General features: G+C 38.1%; 1 protein-coding gene across 1 annotated transcript in view; it reads left to right on the top strand.

Moving 5' to 3' along the window:
• The window catches only part of LOC139715527 (unconventional myosin-If-like), a 104,854-nt gene extending 84,661 nt beyond the window's left edge, over positions 1-20,193 (top strand). The window contains exons 25-27 of the mRNA XM_071627094.1: positions 5,287-5,434; positions 9,366-9,550; positions 19,868-20,193. Coding sequence (XP_071483195.1) covers positions 5,287-5,434; positions 9,366-9,550; positions 19,868-19,944 — 410 coding nt within the window. The 3' untranslated portion in view covers positions 19,945-20,193. The remainder of the gene's footprint in view (positions 1-5,286; positions 5,435-9,365; positions 9,551-19,867) is intronic.
• Positions 20,194-20,605: the final 412 nt, after the last annotated feature.

The raw sequence follows: 20,605 nt of genomic DNA, 5'->3' as shown, positions 1-20,605 counted from the left end.
AACTCACCCATGTCCTGTATTGAAGCCATTTACGAGAATACCTACAATGCATGCACACACACGCATCTCTACTTCATAATATTTTTGTCTCACCTACACGTGCACTCACCTTTTTCATTTTACTTTCAGTTTAATGCAGATCTCCAGATGTGCTCACACACACAACACACACACTCACCTATACAAAACACAGACACACACACAGAAATATGATTCATTTGTATAAGAATGCAAAGAGGTAATTCTGACAACACACCGTAAAGATGTACACAGTAGGCCCAATGCCAGGAGTTCTTCAGTGTATTGCGATTTACTGTAATTCAAGGAGTCATTACACTTTTGATAATAGCTGTGTGCAGGGTGAACATGCCCAGGGTAAAGTGTACTTCAATAGGTTTTTGTTTTTTCTGAATATCTTTCCTTTCCTATATGAGCAATCAACAGTTGTGAGGCTACGATTTTTGGCATCGGCAATGCCATTTGCCGTTTAAGGAGGTCACCTTTGTCCTTTTGTCTCGAATCGTTGCTATCATACGCTTCACTTTGCCTCCTTTTGGTATCGCCGCGTAACTGCTTCCCAGTTTTCCCCCCTCCAAGAGACAGAATACGCAGCTGCCGTCACATTGACTTGCGAGCCTACCTTCCCCCAGTCTTGACTCATGGGATGTTGCCATGGCGACAAGACATCTGCCTCCTTGGGGCTAATCCCCCCACAGCCTGCCTGGCATGTGTGAGCTGATGAGTGGGATTAGTTCAACTTCACCAAGAGTGTCACCCCATTCCTTCTTTCTTTCCTTCATGGTTCCCAAGTACACTCCAAAGATATCTAACAATTACAAAAAAAAAAAAAAAAAAACACAGAACAAAACAGACCAGACTAGAACAAACAAAATAGAATAAACAGAACAAAACAAAAACACAACAAAACAAAAATATAAAGAACAGATTACAGAAAAATGCAAATATGGGCATCAATATCAAACATGTTCAGCTAATGAGCATGACATGATTATACGCCCCGTCAGCTTGAATGCAAAATGTTAAAAGTTGTATTTAGAGCAAGAACCCTAGACTTGCAGATGTTTTTAAACTGAATGCAAAAACACCAACACAAAACAAAAAACTGTCCCGATTTTATCATAAAATACCCAGGCAACTAGCTATACTGAGTGTAAAACTTTACAGCAGTTTCAAAGTAAATGAAGAGAATAACAACCTAATCTTGAGTAAATCCTAAAATTATCCAGTGTGATTCACTTTCAAGCTTTTGCAAACAGCAGTTCATCTCTTGGTTAATTTTTGAAAACATATTTGTTCTGAGGAATTCCATCTGTCATATACAAACCTGCACTATTTGTATGACAAAAAAAAAAAACCAACAAACTTTTAAACCACCTGTATCAAACTGTCAATCAAGATTCTGGGAAGTTAAAAACAGAATAGTACCTTTATGTCAGTTTCCTTTTTTTATGCAGATTAGAAACACTTGGAGGTTTTTTATGTGCTTCATCTTGTTTTTGGCAGAAACTCAAAAACATTGTGAAGGAACTCGCAGGCGAGGTATTGTTTCATGGACGTTATCAATGAGGGATGTCGTGACTCAGTAGTCGTACTATCTGTGCCAACAATGGCCTCATTTCAAAGCCCTGTATGATTTTTAGGAGCCGTATTGCACTGATATAGATCACACCTTAGTGTATCATCACTCCGTATGAGGTGTGTGTATATGTCTGTCTGTCTGTTTGTCTGTCTATCTGTTTATGTGTGTGTCCATTGTGCAAGTGTGTGTTGTGTTTTTGTCTTGAGGCTACTTGTTACTGCAGGCTAAAGTTTACTTGGTTTAAAATGTCACATTATTGAAACTTTTTTGAAGTTCATTTCTGCTTATACCATGTTGATATACACAATAATATTATGCAAAAAAAGAAGAAGAAAAAAAAATAAGATGTTGAATCAGTTTGCACGTCATATGTGTCACAAGAGATTTTCAGTTACCACACACACTGGACACTATCAACCTTCAGTTCTACCTTTATTCCCCAAACTTACGTATAAATCAATTCTTTTATATCATAGCATCTCACTAGTTTTATATGTGACCGTGCACCTCAAAACGAACATAAAGTCGCACACACTGATTTTGCGTGAGGACTGAAAATAAGTGAAATGGGTCAACCTAGCCGAACTTGACTTTTTCATATTTTCTGAAAGAGCGGGTCTTCTTTTACATTATGCTAAAATTTGGTATCATAAAACGGGCAGGAAAGTGTGGTTTTTTAGTAGTTTATCTCGAACATTTTCGGTAGAATAGTGTGATTAGGTGTGTCTTTGGAATCCCTTTTTCATTTCTGAAAAACCTTGTCCACACTCTTCACTTTCAACTCTAATAACTTTTGAAAGAATAGTGCTACTACTTTGAAAATTGGCATTAATTATGGACAGAATGTGTTAATGAGGCATGCCTAATTTCATTTTAATCTGATAATCCCTTCATTTTTGTTACTCTGGTGGTTTACTTCCTGTTTTTTGTCCCGTTCATCGCACAGCCAGCACGGTTTGGTAAAGATTAAGCGCTTGAATAGACACTGTACTTCAGAGCCTCTTTTCTCAGTTCACACTTTTCCTGAGTTTGTGCTTTCTTTCCAATATTTAGATAGGTTAGGAGAGTCCATTTGATTCGAGTTATACATCATTTTAAAGCTTAAAGTCTGCTCTTTCAGAATATGGTCTTAACTAAAAATTCATGTCTGGCGACTTTTTGTTTGTTTTGAGGTGCAGAGTCACATATGTGTTTCCCACAAGGGGGATTTATTGTTCAGTTACATTCTGCAGAGAAGGTGGTACTTAATTACTTGACACACAAATGAAACTACTACTGGTTTACACACAGTGTTCAGGCAATATAACATACCAAAGGATATCATACTAGGAGTCATATATAGTTGAGACATTGTAACATACAAGTGGAACCGACTATGTGCAAACACGCACAACACACACATACATAGCCACGATGTGTGTGCCTTAGTACCCCCCCCCCCCCCCCCCCCCCCCCTCCACCCAACCTCAAGGTCTGGGGCACTCGTTTAAAGACTGCCGGCCATCAATCTTTTCTCTTTTTCATCTGACAGAGTTATTGGCAGTGCATCAGGGTGATTGTTTGCTGGACAAGAATTCAAAGACTTGATCCAATTTTATGATTCCGACCCCCCCCCCCCCCCGCCCCTTGAGAGTGGACATTTATTGGTGGATGTACCAGTCTATTCTTAATGCACAAACTGTGCGGAGACATTGAAGCATCAAATTAGATTACATTCATGCCTACACGTAGAATCAATGTTTCGAGAATTAATACTAACCATCAGAATGCTGTAAAACCAGAAATGTTCACTTGCATTTGTATTTCGCAAATTTTGCAAGAGCCAAGATTCGCGAAATTAAAAATGCACATGAAAGTTCTCGTCTTCACTCTATGCACTGGATGCCAATGGCAATTTGCAAGAATTTCATGCCGCAAAAAAGGCCACTGGCTCCAATTCGGGAAAAATTTCATGCCTCAAGTATTTCTTGAATTTCAGTTCTGTCAAAGTGTCATCCAGTGTATAGTGTTGCTCTTTAATCTGCCAAAACCATCTGATTGATATGTGTAATCAAATTATTCTGTTGTGCTTTTATCTTGACTGTATAATCCTAATGAAGGCACTTTCCTTGAGTATCAATATTTTTTATTTCTGAAATTGGATTTCCCCAGACAAGTAAGCTGATATTTGATGAAGGCATGTGACTTTCGTTAGATTGATCATTGTGTGTCCTGTATGACCAGAGTACGGAGTAATTTCATAGTGCCTGGTAATGCGTCGTAATGCCACCCCGTAAATCTATGATCTCACAACAAGATCAGGTGATCTGCATCCTTGTTAATTGCAGCAAATTGTACTACTCATCGTGTATCACGATTTAGATTAATCTGATATATCTGTTTGATGAAATATTTTATCCTGACCACCTTTTTTCAAGCCATTTCATTTTCAGCAAAATCCATCTGATATTGGAAACCCAGAGACTGGATTAAATCTTTGTTTTCTTTGCTTTGAGGCAGCCCTGAAGTTCAAGCATTATTATCAAAAATCTTTCTAGCATTAACATGCTTGAACTTACCCTTGAAGGTCCAAACTGTACTGTATCTTTTCTGCTTTGTTTCTTCATTTTTTACTGGCTTCTTTTAGTTGGCAGTCAAGTTACACATATGATGTCATATGGAACTGTAGCTACACGCTATCTTCAAAATAGCTTTGCTTCCCCCCCACCCCCACCCCAAAAAAGTGTAATATATCTTTATCCAGTTATATCAGTCATGTTACTTAAAATATGTGCCACTACATCATGTGACAGTCTCATAACCCCATTATTTCGAAACTGGCTTTCATGTATGACGACAATGCATGGCGTGCCAGACATAGCGAGAGGAAAGAGTTCTTGGAAGAGATCCCCATGTGAAATAAAGCAGCCATTTGATTTTTTATTTGGGTTGTCTGATGTGGATTGGACATTAGCCTACATTGTGTGTCATGATTCACATAGTGCATGTCAAGTGGGCAGTTACCCAGATGCATTTTATGGCAGTGATGAATGAAATGTGAAAACGATCTAATCACCCGCATCGCCAAACAATACTACCTCTAAGGGCTGTCTGGTTTTGTTGTTGTTGTTATTGTTGTTGTTTTTGTTTTTAAGAAATGTATGCTCATCATTATCATTGACTGATACTTTTTAAAAGGGATCTCATCTACGGAATAATGTGAAATTACATGTTCTATTGTCATACTATTCCCTGTATGACATTCATTGCTTAGACGACATGCTCTGTTACATATTGTGAATTTAGAATTTAGTGATATATGAAACTGAATATTTGATATTTGCTACCCTAGTATAGTGCATTATTTTTCCACTGATTTTTTTTTTCCTTTTTTTTAAATGTGTTAACCCTTTGTGTGCTTGGATCGTAGATTGGCACTGAAAAGCCTATACCGTTGTATGCACTGTCCAAAATCCCTGGCTCAGATAGGGTTGATTGGTCTTGGTTTTGGGTATATGCATCATTATTAAGACAGAAGTTTCAAAGTTTACTCTACATGGTATCAATATACAATTGAAACAATTTTGAAATATTGATTTGTCAGTTTTTCATATTCATATTTAAGAAGAGGAGCTGTCGTGTAATGCATTTCTGCGTCTCATTTCTGCGATGAGTTGAAGATTTGGTTCTCGTTTTGTGATTTGCAGGCATGAACCGACACTCCAGTCGCAGGCGAAGCGGGGGCCAGCCCTCCCTGCCACGAGGGGGCGCCAACATGCTCAGCAAGCAGCCCTCCCACGTCATCAACTCGCACAACAAGGACTTCATGCAGACACCGGATGCTGGCGTAGCAGGGTGAGGAAAGATCTCATTAACTTGTAGCAAGCTGTTTGTGTCCACATGCTATGATCTGTGTACTCGCAGCAGTAGTAGGGAGTCAAGGGGGATGGACACAAACACCACAAATCCTCATGGGTGGGACTAGGCAAAGTCTGTTGTGTGTTTATGTGGAGATTAAAACTGAATGAATTGCGTTCTGACATTATTACCTATCAAGTATATACACTAGTATGTGTGGGGTTTTTCTAAGATCTATGTCTTTTCAGCAATTTGTACCATGTCAATTTTTTATTAAATGGGTATGAAACCTTGCAGTAAAATTACAGGGTCACTTTAACAATAGCAGTGAGATATTTAACCTAAATCTGTCATGATGGCAAAATAAAAGAGTAGATAAAGATCTCTGTGTAGATTTAAATGACTGTGCATTTGACATCAGTTGAAGAGAAAGCATGTCTCCTTGTCTTCATAACATCATTGAAAGTGCATGTAGAGAACCACAGTTGATTGAATACAAAATAATTGTCATTTCACTAGTTTCCCATCACAGAACATCTCTTGAGTAGGAGTGAAGTGTTAACTGGGGGAAAGTGAATGATGTAGAGCGGTGATGTAGTCTCCAGGCTGAAGTGAGATATAATCTATGTGTAACTTTCACAGTGATACATTTGTCCCAAAATATGGTGGTTTTCAACCAATTAATCCTCACTGTACTGTCAAGATTGAATTTCAAGGAGGAGAAAAAAAAAATCACTGCTTCTTTAAATTCCATGCGCAAACAAGCAATTTCACAGCAAAATCATACAGGCATGTCTATAAAAAAAAAAAGTGTACCTAGCACTTGGATGATATGAAAAGACCTTCTTTATAAAATGCATACACATTAAAAAAACAGAAAAGCAATATTTCTGGGCTAGCAGAGGTTGTCAGAGGGTCAGATTTGGGACAGCGTAAAGACCAGGCGACTGAGTCACCTTGACGCAACAGGGAGCGTCATAGAAACAGAAACGCACAAAAGGAGATCTCCCTCCACCATCCATGGTGCATTCATCTCCCGCACGAACACAACTCGTCGGATTCTAATCCACCGTGTGATTCGGGGCTTTACACGACATGCACCGCTACCACAGTATGCTGTCAGTGACTATGTGTCAGGGTGCTTGTCGTGAAAGGTACATATAACGTACATGTGTACAATTCCGGGAATTCATGGCGTAGAGTCCTTCGGTGATCAAGCTAAAGAAGCAGGGATAATGTTTGATCATGCACATTTAAGCCATTTTTAATATTTTTATTCTGCCAAACATGCTTCGGATGCATCAAATAAGGACAATATAATATCAGGCAATAGTGTCATAGTTTAGTCTTCTCCAACCACTCCGGGTTTTGTTTTGTTTCATTTATCTTTTGCTTTTTCTGGAAGGAAGGTGGGGGAGGGCTCACCTTTTATTAGGCTGTGGCATTGCTTTATTATGACTTGACCTACAAATTCTGTATAAAATCAGGAATGACAGAGTGTTGCTCTATATAGTGTAGTTCATAGGATCAGGTGATTAACTTGGCAGGTCCATACGCTGTCCAAGTCCAATCTGGATTATACTGAATCATTAGATGTGACAGAATTGGTGTGAAATGTTAGACAATCTGGTTATTGTCGCTAAGCCAATTTTTCTTTTATTTTTAAACGTACTCACTCAACCTTGCCAGAATGTCAGTATTGATGTGGGGACCATGAACCAATCAAGGCACACTCATATATTTGGCCTTGGGTGTGGTGACCAAATCTATTTCAAGGAGATATACATATATGTCATATGTTCAGACAATTCTTTAAACAATTGTGTTCGTTCTTCAAAGCAGGTGCATTGCCATTGTTGCAAAAGAATTGTCACAGACGAGATGATTCATAAAGTGCAGTATGGAACAAATATAAGTTTAATTTTGCTACCAGGATTGGTTGGGTGGCAGTTTTATAGTAACACACAGGTGCTGTTTTCACAATGCACTGCCCTCTGTGTGTGTGCACATACTGAATGGACCAAAGACCCCCCCCCCCAAAAAAAAAAAAAAAAAAAAAAAATTATGTTTTGGCAGTTCTTATGCTTTGAGATAGTGGCCAACAGGTGCTAGCTTTAAATTGGCTGTCAGATGAATTTTGAAAGGTTATGTGTATGACTCAAAATTCTGTAAATAATTTTCAGCAGGGATGTGCAGTATGCCTTGATATTCTTGAAGACACACTGTCTGTTTTAAGATCAAATCTTTTTCACCATAACCAAAGATAGATTTCTATTGAAACAAATAAATACAATTGATCGTGAAAGAATATTAATACCCACTATTTATCTTCTTTTGTGTGAGGGGAGAAGGGGTTTTGGAAAAGGGGGAGGGGTAGAGGGTAGGGTAGCAGATTAGAAGGATGAGGGTAAATGGAAGACCACTCTCCATCTTTTGACCAATTCCTTCCCCCCTTTTTTTCTGTCTTATTACCAAAATGGTTTCATTGTGAGTCAAGGCAAAAATAATGTGCCATTCGATCCTACCAAAACCTGTAGTATTTACAATAGCGCTCGCCAAGACTTTGGACTAAATGTCAGTTACTCTGGTTTCCCCTCCTGTCGTGTAATCTGAGGACAATCTCTTGGTGGATGCAGCTGGGTTATAACTCTCCCTTCCTCGTCCCCATTCCACAGCTAGTTATAGATATTTCCACAGCATCCCTTATGTATAGGGGTGGGGGAGGGGAAGGGAGGGTAATTCCTCACAGGAATACAACTGCCTGTGAATGTCAATACTTCCTGTTTCCTATTCTCAGTTTGTGTTGCTGTTGTTGTTGTTGTTGTTGTGGTTGTGGTCGTGGCTGTTGTTGTTGTTGTTGTTGTTGTTGAAAAAAGGGAGTGAAAGTAGCAACACTAGAAGAACACATCAATGGAAGTTTGAGGAAAGTTGGACAATCAATTGAAAAGTTAAGAATCTTTTAAAGTTTCGGTGCTGTCATCAGTGGATATAAGGGGACTACTACACTTCATGATGTCATGGGCAACAATATAAAGAAAATATAAAATGGATCGGTGTATTTTCTTATTTTCTTTATTCTTATAATTATGTCATGAAGTGCAGAACTCTTCTTATCCAGCGATGACAACACCAAAACTTTAAAGATTCATAACTTTTGAATCAATATTGTCTGATTTCCCTCAAACTTTCACCGACGTGTTCAACTAATATCGCTGCTTTCACTGAGTCCACGTTTATAATTATAATTGGGCTTTGGTTTCCTTTAACGTTCTCAAACTTTACTGTGACTGCATTGATACTGCCTATCTGAGTTCAATGATTCATCTTGAAATGTGGTCTCTTGCACTTAGTTTCAGTGAAACATCATCTGGGTGTTTTTGTTTAAAAGACTACTTAGAGAGGTGATGCGAGTGTGTAATCCTGATTTGTATAATGCAAGTATGCAGCTGCTTATAGGTAATAATGATAATCATAATGATCATACTCACCATCACTGATAGTATTTTAGAATACTGATTATGATTCTTATCATAATGATGATGGTGCTAATATATTATTATTGTAATTATCAATATGGTAATAATAATGATGATGATGATGATGATGATGATGATGATGATGATGATGATGATAATAATAATAATAATAATAGTAATAATAATAATAATAATAATAGCAATGATTATGATAATAATAATTATTATAACAATGAAAATAATGATAATCATAATAACTACAATTACAATGTTGATGAAGATACATTGTACCACCAAAACTAGGCAATACATAATCTCCGTACACTTTCTGCAGACACATTTTCAATTTAGATACTGCAATAAATCTGCAGTGCAAGAAGAGCCTTTTTCAAGCATATTTTAATTTTTTCCTTTCTGACATTGCAAATTTTTTTTTTTTGCCCCACATGCAGGCAGAAGCGCAGAACCTTGAAGGGGAACCGGCCACCTCCCGGGGCGGGGCGTCCCAAGCCCAAACCACAACCTCCCGTCCCTGCCCCGCCCAAGCCCAAGTGCCGCACCATCTACCCCTACGAGGCAGGGGATGTAGATGAGTTATCCTTCCATGAGGGGGAGATCATTGAAATCATCTCTGAAGGTATGTCTTCACTATTATAGTGGCTTTGTTCAGCTGTCATTTTTTACTCTTTGCACAGGAGCTGAAGGTTGTTTGGGTGGAATAGAAATCATAGCTTCCTTGGATCTTGTCTGTAGTTGCTGAAATTGTCTTTGAATTTGGGTTCGTATGTTTGCCTAGTGTTTGTTCTTTTTGTTGTTCTTTTTGCTTTTGTTGTAGTCGCTTTTGTTTTTGTTTTTTGCAAGTCTTTCTTGTAAAGCTCATTAGCCTCCAGTGTAAAAGGTAGTGTGCAGGGAATTGATTAAGTGTATTGCTTGCAAGGTGTTAGGCAGTGTGCGATAATCAATGTGTGAAGTTATTAAAGTCATATGAGCAGTGTGGATTTGTGTGTGTGTGTGTGTGTGTGTTTGTGTGTATCTCAGACACATTGCCTAAATGTGCCAAAAGCACTGTGTGTGACAACCACATATTATGGAGATTATTGGTTTAAGCTGTATAGATTTGTTCTTGTGTCATTTTGGACAGAATGGACCACAGTGTTCAAAACTCTGAGAGACTGAGTTTGAAAATTTAGTCTGCAGTGACGGAAATCAGCTAGTGTGATCTTTGCTTGTGGAACAACATCATGTACTGTGATGAAAGCATGTGTATATAACTGTCTTCAGCATCACAGATCCTTCACAGAATTTTTTTTTAAACACTTCATTGTGTTTTGAAAACTGGACGCACCGTTTTCATGACACAAAAAGCAAGTATTCACACTGCTTCACATACACATATGAACATGTTACGATGTTAATCTTGTGGCCACACTAAAAAACATAGTGTGGGCTGAATGGCCACTATGTAATACATAGTGTGATAGCAGAATTCACACTGTCAACACGGTTGACTGTGTTTAATTGTTCCTCTTGTGGAGAGGAAGGTCTACCATCTCTTCATGACTCAGTGCTCATTGGAGTTGTGACGGCTGTTCTCTGACGTATATAGCAGATCTAGTTCTATGTATACAAGGCAGTGTGCATTCAATTTGTGTGAACAACTCTCCCATGTTAGACTCTTAGGTCTTTTTGTACTTATCTGTACTTAATTTGTTCATTCTTGTCATCATTGTAGTAATGATGATGATACTGATTACAATAGTGATAATGATTATTTGGAATGCAGGGTTAGTATAAGGGATTAATGAAATAGATACAAATTATGTTAGTAGGAAATGAGATAGTATGAATTAAGTTGACACCACTGTAGAGTCAAAAAAGTTGGGATGTAATGATAATTAGTGTAGTGCTCACCTGATTATCAGGAGGCACTATAGTGGGAACAATGCTTAAGTGCAACAAGATGCAAAATAACCAAAATTTGATGTTTCATTAAAACACAACCTGCTTAAGTGGAACTTGTTTTAAGTGAAGCACTCTCCTTGTCCCTCCCTCATTTTTATGGTCATTGTCATCATCATCATCATAATGTGATAATAATAGTGATAACAATGATGATGATGATGATAATGATGATGATAATGACATTTTCAATGATAATTAATGTCATGGAGCAATAAATGCAGTCATAAAAGCAATAATAAAAATAAGAGTTTTTAAATTGTGTAAATACTACGATAATACACTGTATGAGCTTATTAGCCTTAATCCATGGATTATGTAGCAATGTCAATGCTGTGAATTACAGCTGTACATTGTGAATGTTGCTGATGTCACATCAAACAGCCCTGCAAAGTTACTAGCTATCAGTGCCATCCTTAAAGCTCAAAGCAGCTGTGCCTTAAAATCATGGATGTGATGAAGTGCAAGGTTTGAGAGTGTGAGGGATTGCCACACCCTTGAAGAACAGTGATGAGATTACACAGACCAGCACAAGTGCGGTGACATCTTAGCACTGAAGTCTTACTCTAAGGGAGAGCTGGTGTTCTATCTCCCAGGAATCTACCCCTGGGAGATGAAGCAAAATACCACTTGTTCAGACAATCCATGTTGTGCACGTAGTCAAAGACAGCTTGTGGAACAACCCAGCAAGGTCTGCATATTAACAGATGTCCTTATCGTGGACAGAAACCACTGACATTTGTTATGATATCTAGAGATCTCACCCTGAGTTTAATGTGTTCTGCAATAATCAACCAATTTAGGAGCATACTGAAATGTTTCCAATAGAAATTTGATGAAGATGTTTCCAATAGAAATTTGATGAAGTAGAGAAGTCAGAAATAAAAAAACCCAAAACAAAACAATCCAAAGCTTTTGAAAGAATGTAGATGGAAGTTCACAGAACAGTTCATTCCAGATTGACAAATGGGTTGACAGTGTGAACTGAGATTTGACACTAATCTGCTGATGCCACTAGCCAAAAGGGCTACTGCCTTAGAACAATTTTTGTGAGCTTTTTCACCTTTTTATATATCCCCTGCCTGTCAGAAGGGTCCTGGCATGAAATTTCACTCCCAAATTGTGTTATTTATTTTTGTTTTGAAAGCTCCTTCATATGATGCAATCTTAATTTTTTGGTGATTTTTTTTTCTTCTCAAGCACTAGGGCCCTTCTGCCAGGCAAGTGACGATAGCTGAGACTTCCCCATGTCAAGTTTTATGCTAATTTAGACCCTGCTCATCCTCTGCTTATTCAAATCTCTGCCAAGTTTCTGGAAGGTTGGGCATGATTTGTCCACTTGTTACCCTGCCCACTCTGGTACTTTATTGATTCTCATGAGATACCTGCTATCCATCGTGTCTCTAGATCCACTTGTACCACGTATACATACCCCTCATTCATTGACAGAGTCTTGGTTTGAGACTACTGTAACAACGCTCAGTGGACAAGTATATAGAATACACGTATGTGTAGGGAAGCAGTCCAAAGTCTGGAGGTCAGGCTAAAACGAACGTGGCAAGAAGTAAGGAAGGTTAGCCGGGGGAAGTGCAACAACTGCGACCTTTTACTTGTCAGATGAGGTCACATGTGGGATTGCCATGGAATTTGATAATTGCTATGGAATGTAAACCTTTCGTTATTTTCTTTTTCTTTCTTTTTTTTTTTTCATTTCTGGCTTACTTGGCCAAGTGTTTCCTGCAATGACGTGTGCAGTTTCATATATTGTTAAGACAAACCTTGATATTTACCAAGAAAAAAAAAAAGGCAACATCGATTGCCAAGTAGGTAACTGAATAAGGTGTTCTCTTTTTCTTGAATACTTTCATGGCTACATACCTGTCCATAATAAATCACTCTGGTAACAATGTGTTCACCTGTTGATGATTCTCCTTTGCATTGTCTTTTTGGCCATCTTCTTTCTCATTCTGAGGTCTTCGTTTCTCTCATACTTGTCTTATTTAACATTTTCATCACTGAGCACTGTATGCAATTTTAACTGATTTGACCAAATCATGGGTTACAGTAATCCATACAATTGGAACTAAAAATATGTAGACAAAAAGACCTAAATGTCAAAATATGCCTTTGAAACGTTTTGCAAATTTGTGACATAAGTATCAGCTGTCAGAAAGATGTTGCGATTGATGACAGCTGTTCCTACATTTTACAATGAAGCTACATTTTAAGGCCTCCAAGTGGACAATCCACAATCAAAATGTCTCTGCAGATTGATGAGTAATGATATTTTTCTTGTTCTTTTCTCTGACTTCTCTCACTGTGATACACATTGACATATTACTCAATTTTTTATTGTTTTTTTTTAGGGTAATGCCAATCTCAAGTTTATCTGGGGGCGAGTACAAACGAAGAAGAAAATATTAGCATTGCTTTGACTTCATGCAAAGCGAAAGACTCTTAGTGATTCACCCACCACTTACAAAATGAACAAGGATCAGTCTATAAGCCAGCCTGCAGCTCTGATTGTCATGGCGATAAGACTGTGACTGTTTTTGTTGCTGTCTTTTTTTATTCTAAGAAGAATAAAGTGCAGCAAAACTCTTCTCATTGTCTTAGAATGCAGGGCAAGATGATGAAGACTCGGGGTGGAGTGTTTAGTCATCATCCTCGTGCGGGATTTAGATATGCCTAGCTATCACGGTGACTCACATTTTAATCCTATGTACCTGCCAAAGCCTCGACATATCTCAAAAAAAAAAAAGAAAAAAAAATCCTATTGAATTCAATTTCTTCCCCAATACTTTCCTATGAGGGGGATCACAAGAAAAGAAGGAGAAAAGAATAGACTGCTTTCCAGCTCCCGCTCTGTGACGTTGTGAAATATACTGACTGTGGGTTACGTCGTAGTCGTGTCTGTTTGCATACAATCAAAACTGTGCACATGTTGCAAAGACTTTGCTTGAGGTGCCACCATTCTGTGTAGAGGTCATGATAAATGGAATAATCGTTGCAGCGATCTCATACAGATTTGAATTGTCTCTTGTAGTGCTCATAAGGGTACCTGGAGAGAAAGTGGGCACTCACAGGCTATTGATGATTCATTTTGTGAAGGGGGAAGAGGTAGGGGTTAATTAATAGACAAACAATGCACATCAAGGAAACTAGTATTAGAAGTTGTCCACATTATTGCAAGGAGCATGCAGTGAGCCAATTCCTCACAAACTGCTGGAACACCCATAGCCATTCAGCATGACAGATTAGGTCCCGGTAGGCAATGGATTTAATTCCTACGATGTAGGTGGCAATGAGAAAAGTGTGGGTGTCTATTCCAAAATCTGCATTGGTCAGGTATATGCCTGATTTACATATTTTGTGTGCATTATTTGTTTTATAAGGTGGCAATTGCAATCCTTGAATTACATGATTGCATAGGGCAGGTATGTGGATGTGCTTGATTTGTTTTTTAAAGTGTCAAGTGCAGACATAGTCATTTGATACCAATACACCAAGACAGTTATTTTTTTTTAAATCTTTTTGTAAGTTACATGATGATGGTGTATCATGAATCGCGCCAAAGTTCAGCAAGCATTTAATGCATTAATCTATTGTCACCTTTCAGTAAAAAAGGACTGCTTAGTGGTAGCTTTCGCCTTTTGTCGGGCAATGTGGCTTAAGTTTACCTTCTACACCACATGGCTTGGAGAAAAGCTAAGCAAAGGCCTCTTTGAACTTGGATCTGCCTCTCCTTGTCAAACCCCAATTGATGAATGATAGGCATATATTGCATCTTCTATTTCATTGCAATAATCTACCAGATGTGCTTGTTTGACCAGTCCGAAATAACGGATATTCTCACTAGTCCATTATGTTACAAGGTACAAATGTACAGAGACAAAGAGAGGTATCTATTTTCTTTCACAAGAGGGAATTTTTGAATTGTGGACCCGGGTAATGATTACTGATTTATTATCAAATGAAATGATACCTTCATGCCTCAAAATATGATGTCTCATTTACTGCAAACATTAATGTATGTAGTATCCGTATTTGATATGCAAAGGTGAACGTAGGAAGTCCAAACCAAGTTCAGAAAGGCCCTGTAGCTGAGTGATGGCAGTCTCTTGCCATATCACCTCTTGACTCACTGTTACTCTTGAATTATACATGCAGCATGGATATTGCCATAAGCAGACCTACCAACCATGCTGACTTTGGAGGAAAGATTCTGAATTTTGACCATTCCCAGCTTTTGTTTCAACAGGAGTTTCATATTTTTCTGGATAATTTTACTACACACTCCCATGGGAACTGCTCTTTCTTTCCTACTTTTGAGCCGAATCATCCCTATTTTTCAGTCAGAAAGGTTGGGAGGTCTGCACAAGGCCTTAATAATGATACTAATAATATGGTTAATTCTATAGCGTTCTTATACAAAATTTACATGATTACAGTCAAAATGAGCTTTCAAATGAATAAGTCTTGACACATTTCTTAATGGGGTGTAGTGATGTTCCTAATCTGCCTGTACTGGCTGGCATGCTCTAATGCTAATAGGCACAGATGTCATGAACTCACTATTGATGAATGAGGGGTTACATAATCCTCCCTATTGTATTACAGTTGTTTTTGTATATGACTGCCATATCATACACCTGTGTGAGTTTGTCAGACTTACAACGTAGCATTTGTCCAGCTTTCATTTATCTTACAAATGGAGGGGGGGGGGGTAATTTGATTAACTGAATGGCCTTGATAAAACTTGGCAAGTGTTATTAAGATGTGAGAGAAATATTGAATGTATGGTCATGTGTGGACTGTCATCTCATGATTTGATGTGGTTCCATACTGTTACCATCAGTTTTATGATCAGTGAGACATGGTTACTAATGTTCATTGATCATATCTTTAGCAATCCTCTACCTATCCACAGAATGTGCAGTATCTCCCCCCCCCCTCCCACCCTTCTTCCATGATGATATAAGTCCAGTTGCAATTGTCAAACATTCCTGAATCTGTATTTGACATGGCATAATATAGGAGTGAGATCTCAGACACTTATAAGACATCGAAATATTTTAAAAAAAGACATTGAAGGAAAATTTTAGTATATAATTATGTGTCAAAGAAAGTAGCTTTGCAGCTGTATGCTAAGAAAAGAGTACACTGGTTTTGTTTTTGTTTTTTCACTTTCAAAATATTGGTTCTGAATCAAGCTCTGACGATGTTAAAGGCAGGGCCCCCTGGGAGGACAGTGCTTGGTGTACATCAAAGAGAGGCTACCCTGGGTGAAATGAGACTTTATGTCACTGAATGACCAAGTGAAGCGTTCTACGAGTAGGAACGACTTCACAGTTTTATATGATAGTCGGAACAAGCAACCTGTCACTCTCTGTATGACACTTAAGGGTACATCCTCACATGACATGACCAAAAGGGGAGGGGGTATGAGGATAGGCATGACAGTTAATACTGTAAGGCATCACTTTTTTTTCCCCACTCCATTGGCAGTTTTAAGGCTGTAACTCATCGTCCAACTCAATGTGGCCAAAAGAGAAAGGGTTAATTCTAAGATTTGTAGCGGTGTCAAAACCCCGTGATGTCATAGATTTGTGAGTTATTACAAGAGTGAATCATTTCTCCAAAGCAAGAGACCGTTAGATAGGTTTTTCTCACTCTGTCCTTTTTTAAGGAAAGTAACTTGGATGAAAGTGTCACTCATAAGGCGCCGCGATATTCGGGATTCTAAAATTAGCTTGGTATAAGCTGCATCGTGACTCTTATAAGTCCAACCAATCTCATATTTCCCTCCCATGACCAGATATCTTTTTTTTTTTTTCTTAAAGAAACTTGTCCAGCAGAATAAGCATAACTAATGGCTGTATGGCTTTTACGATTGCTTGTATCTGACTAGTTTGTGGCATGTATATGTCCTTTATGACAATCATGTTGCATTATGAATGCAAGTGTGATACTTCTGACAGAAATACTTTTTTCCTTGAAAACGAAGCTTTGTGAAATCATTTTTAAGAATTTTTCCTTGGTATTGTTATACTAGTGTGACATCTACTCACGATCACAAATTGTTGTAAAGTTCCAATTACATTCAGCAGTTTATGGAATGAACCATATTGAAAAAAGAAAAAAGATTCTCAACTTTGGAATGGAATTTGTCCCATTTTCCTCCAATTCTAATTGGGTGTGTCACTAATGGTTTCTGCATCTGCTGAATCCACTGTAATATGGGTGGGGAAACTTACTTTAATATCCCTCAGAAGCAGTATGCACAACCTCACGACTAGGAGCTTTCATTACCATATTTTATTTCTTCTTTTTTTCTCTCTCTCTTTATGTTTTCTGTTTTTCTATCCTTGAACCACATATACTTTCATTTCTCAAAAGTTTGGCAGAACTCCCCTCGAGTTGGGCAACTGTCGATAATCGCAAAATTTTCTGGAGATGCCAGCTGAGATATAGTGCGAGCGCAGCCCATTTCTAAATTTAAACCGCACGAAATGTCAGAAGTGTACCCAGTGCTCGTAGACTTCCGACTTCTGATGTTCGACTTCTTGAATGCGCGGAAACTACAAGGCATCAGAAATTGATTATGAGCCATTGTTATTGTCTCTCTACAAAGAACAGTGTCATTGTTTTGTGTCACTAAGTCAAGCATTAAAGAGGCACACTACCTTTCTTTTCTTCCTTTTATGTTTTCATCTTTGATTTCCATTTCAAGAAAGCCATTGTTGTCCTTCCCTATTTTTTTTTTCTGCTGAATGTTTTATGATTGTTCTGTTATCTCAGTTGGCTTTTGATTGTGTTCTCCATGCAGAATTTAGGAAATAATGCTTCAATTTGTTAAGTTTGATTTAGCATTAATCTTTATGTGGTCAGTTTGCCTTCTGCTTTTGTACATATTTATGATATTCCACACACACACCTATGTATATACATGCATACATACATACAAGTATATACATCTACAATGTAAATGATTTCAATACAATATACCACATGAGTCAGTATCAAAATAGCATTTGTTGCTAGTGTATGTCTTTGTGTTTGTATACAACCTACCACCTAGGTGTGCCTTCCCCCTCCCCCCATATTGTGAAGTGAAGTGATTTTTTTTTTTTAAAATGATATTCATGTGTCTTGGTTTCCCAACCCATGGGCCTTCCGCTTAATATTCCATGTAAGGGAGAGATCGTTTGCTTCATACAGAGGTGGAAACATGCTCACATGTAGTATTTGGCCCCAGTAAGTCTGTGTGGAAATCAAACCAGGGATCTACTGCATGTGAGTCAGAGGTGTTACCCATCTACCTAACTTGCCTTCCTTTTCCATATCCTCCTCTTCTCCCCTCTCTCTCACCGTGTCTCTCATATTGCTCACATTTTTCTCTATCTCTTTCTTTTCATTATCTGTATCTGTCCTGTTGCTCTCATTTTGCCAGTATCTCTCTACTTTCTTTCTTTCCTCCTTCTTTCTGTCCCTCTCTGTTTCCATGGTGATCTCTATCTATGTCTCTGTTTCTCTTCCTCTCTATATATTTCTGTATATCTCTCTATGTATTTCTATATATCTCTATATATTTCTCTATATTTCTCTGTGTTACTCTATATATCTATATAGTTCTATATATCTCTCTATATATTTTTATAAATCTCTATATATTTCTGTATATCACTCTATATATTTCTATATATATCTCCATATACTGCCTTTGATCCCCCATTCCTGTGCCCTGCCTTCCCTCAGAGCACTCCAAAATGTCTGTGTCTGCTAGAGGCAGTTCACACCTGAAGCCAGAAATAGTCCACCCTCTATTCCAGCTCTCATTTCCTGTCTAATTAGATTGACCCATTTTTCTCACATTTTTCCTCCAAGCACCTATTCTTTCCTCGGAACACAAGATCAATGCCGACTCGAGAGACCTAAAATAGAAGAGTTCTTGTCTTTTTTAAGACACTTATAAAACCTCCCAAACAACTAACTGGTAATCAGATTTTGCCAGACTTTGAACACTCCTGTGTTGAGTGGGCAGTGAATTTTCAAAGAAATAATTCCCCCTTCCTTCAATTATGAATCTACCTCACCAAATCTTGACATTTTCTGTTGTAATTGTTGTTGTTTTTTTGTGCCCAGGTGAAAGCTGTTCCAAGTTCCAGAGTTGAATTGTAATATCAGATTCAGAATTGATGATTTTTCTTCACTTTAATATGTTGGATATGATGGACATTTAGTGTATAGGGAAAAACTTATTAATTCTGTGAGTACTGTGACTGCATGGCTGTGACTGATTTGAGGTTTGCTTAAAGGTTGACACTTTTACTCTCATTCAAGTTAGAACGTACCAATAAGTTTGATCCCTATCCAGAAAGTTTTTAGGAGATGGTAATTTCTTTATTTTTGGCACCATGTAGGGGAGTAAATGACTCAATAATTTCAACGTCAGAGTCTAATCAAATATAAGTATAAATATGCGGCGTGTCATCACATTACCCATATCAAGTCAGAGATCATAAATTGAAGAAAAATGCACATAAAGCCTACTTTGGCAATATAGCCTTTACTGTTTCTTTTTTTCAAAAATTACTTTTAATCATTTTTAAAAATATTTTCTTTGTATTTTACTAGGGTAGATTATATATCAATTTCAAGTTTAGCATCCGACAAATTCATATCTGCCCAAAACAAAATCATTTCCCGATGTTATATGGTTTTCATGGTGACGCATCACATTATGTATATGATATATTAATACATCTTTTTTTTTCAGTTTTTTTTTTTCAGTATCTTCATTCTTCTCATTTTTTTTTTCTTTGGGGGGGGGGACCCTTAGATTGAGCAGAATGCACGGGCAGTTCTGCAAAGTCTCATAGAATACAAATTGAAATCTGTTATCACAAACTTCTCTCACCCACAGCTGATGCTAGTGTGTCAGGTGCCATTTTGTTTTCATCCATCTGTCTCTCCCGCATCTTCTCTTTTGCAGACCCGTCTGGATGGTGGAGAGGCCGGCTGAACAGGAGAGAGGGTATCTTCCCGTCCAACTACATTGAGAAGATATGATGATGTAAACCCCCTGTCATCACAGTTGGTGTCTCTCTTTTGAGGGGATATGTGACCCGCCACAACAAAAGGATCCCAAAGTCACTGACGGCTGAGCCGAGTAAATCGAGTTTGAAGTCAGATCATCAAAATCGGTCAAAACTGTCAAATTTCTGTTTTTGGCATAATGATGTAGTCTTATGTTTCGTCTATCATCTGCCGAAACTTCGAAGCTAAATGATCAAAGGAAAGGAAAGAAATTACTGTTTATCTGGGCCATGATTTTCCGACTTTCAACAGAACAGAAACTTGTCCAAAGATTTGGATTTAGCGCCGCAGATAGACTCCGTCCCTAGCAACGAGGGAGTGATCTTATTGGCAAGTGCGTGGCATCCTGTTAACTGATTGGTCGTGTGTAAACCGCTGGCGCTAAGCTTGAATGAACATCGCGGAGGTTGCTATGAGCGTACCTTCTATTTTCAAGAGGTGGTTACTGTCTTACCTCCCTTTGATCACGATTGTATTGGAAAGAAAACTTTGAAGGTGGTTTTCTCGAGAGCTGACTTCCTAGACCACTCATCATGGTCTCATAAAATCATCAATATCTCCGCAACCGAGTATTTTCATGAGTCATGTTATATATGAAATTAAAGTGGAAGAGTAAGGGAATAATGTCATGTCA

This window comes from Diadema antillarum, unplaced genomic scaffold (genome assembly GCF_040938485.1).
Source record: "Diadema antillarum isolate AM-2024a unplaced genomic scaffold, OU_Dant_1.0 scf00000049, whole genome shotgun sequence".
In the NCBI taxonomy this organism is placed as follows: Eukaryota; Metazoa; Echinodermata; class Echinoidea; order Diadematoida; family Diadematidae; genus Diadema; species Diadema antillarum.
Note: the sequence above shows the minus strand (reverse complement) of the source record. Positions and strands in the feature narration are given on the sequence as shown.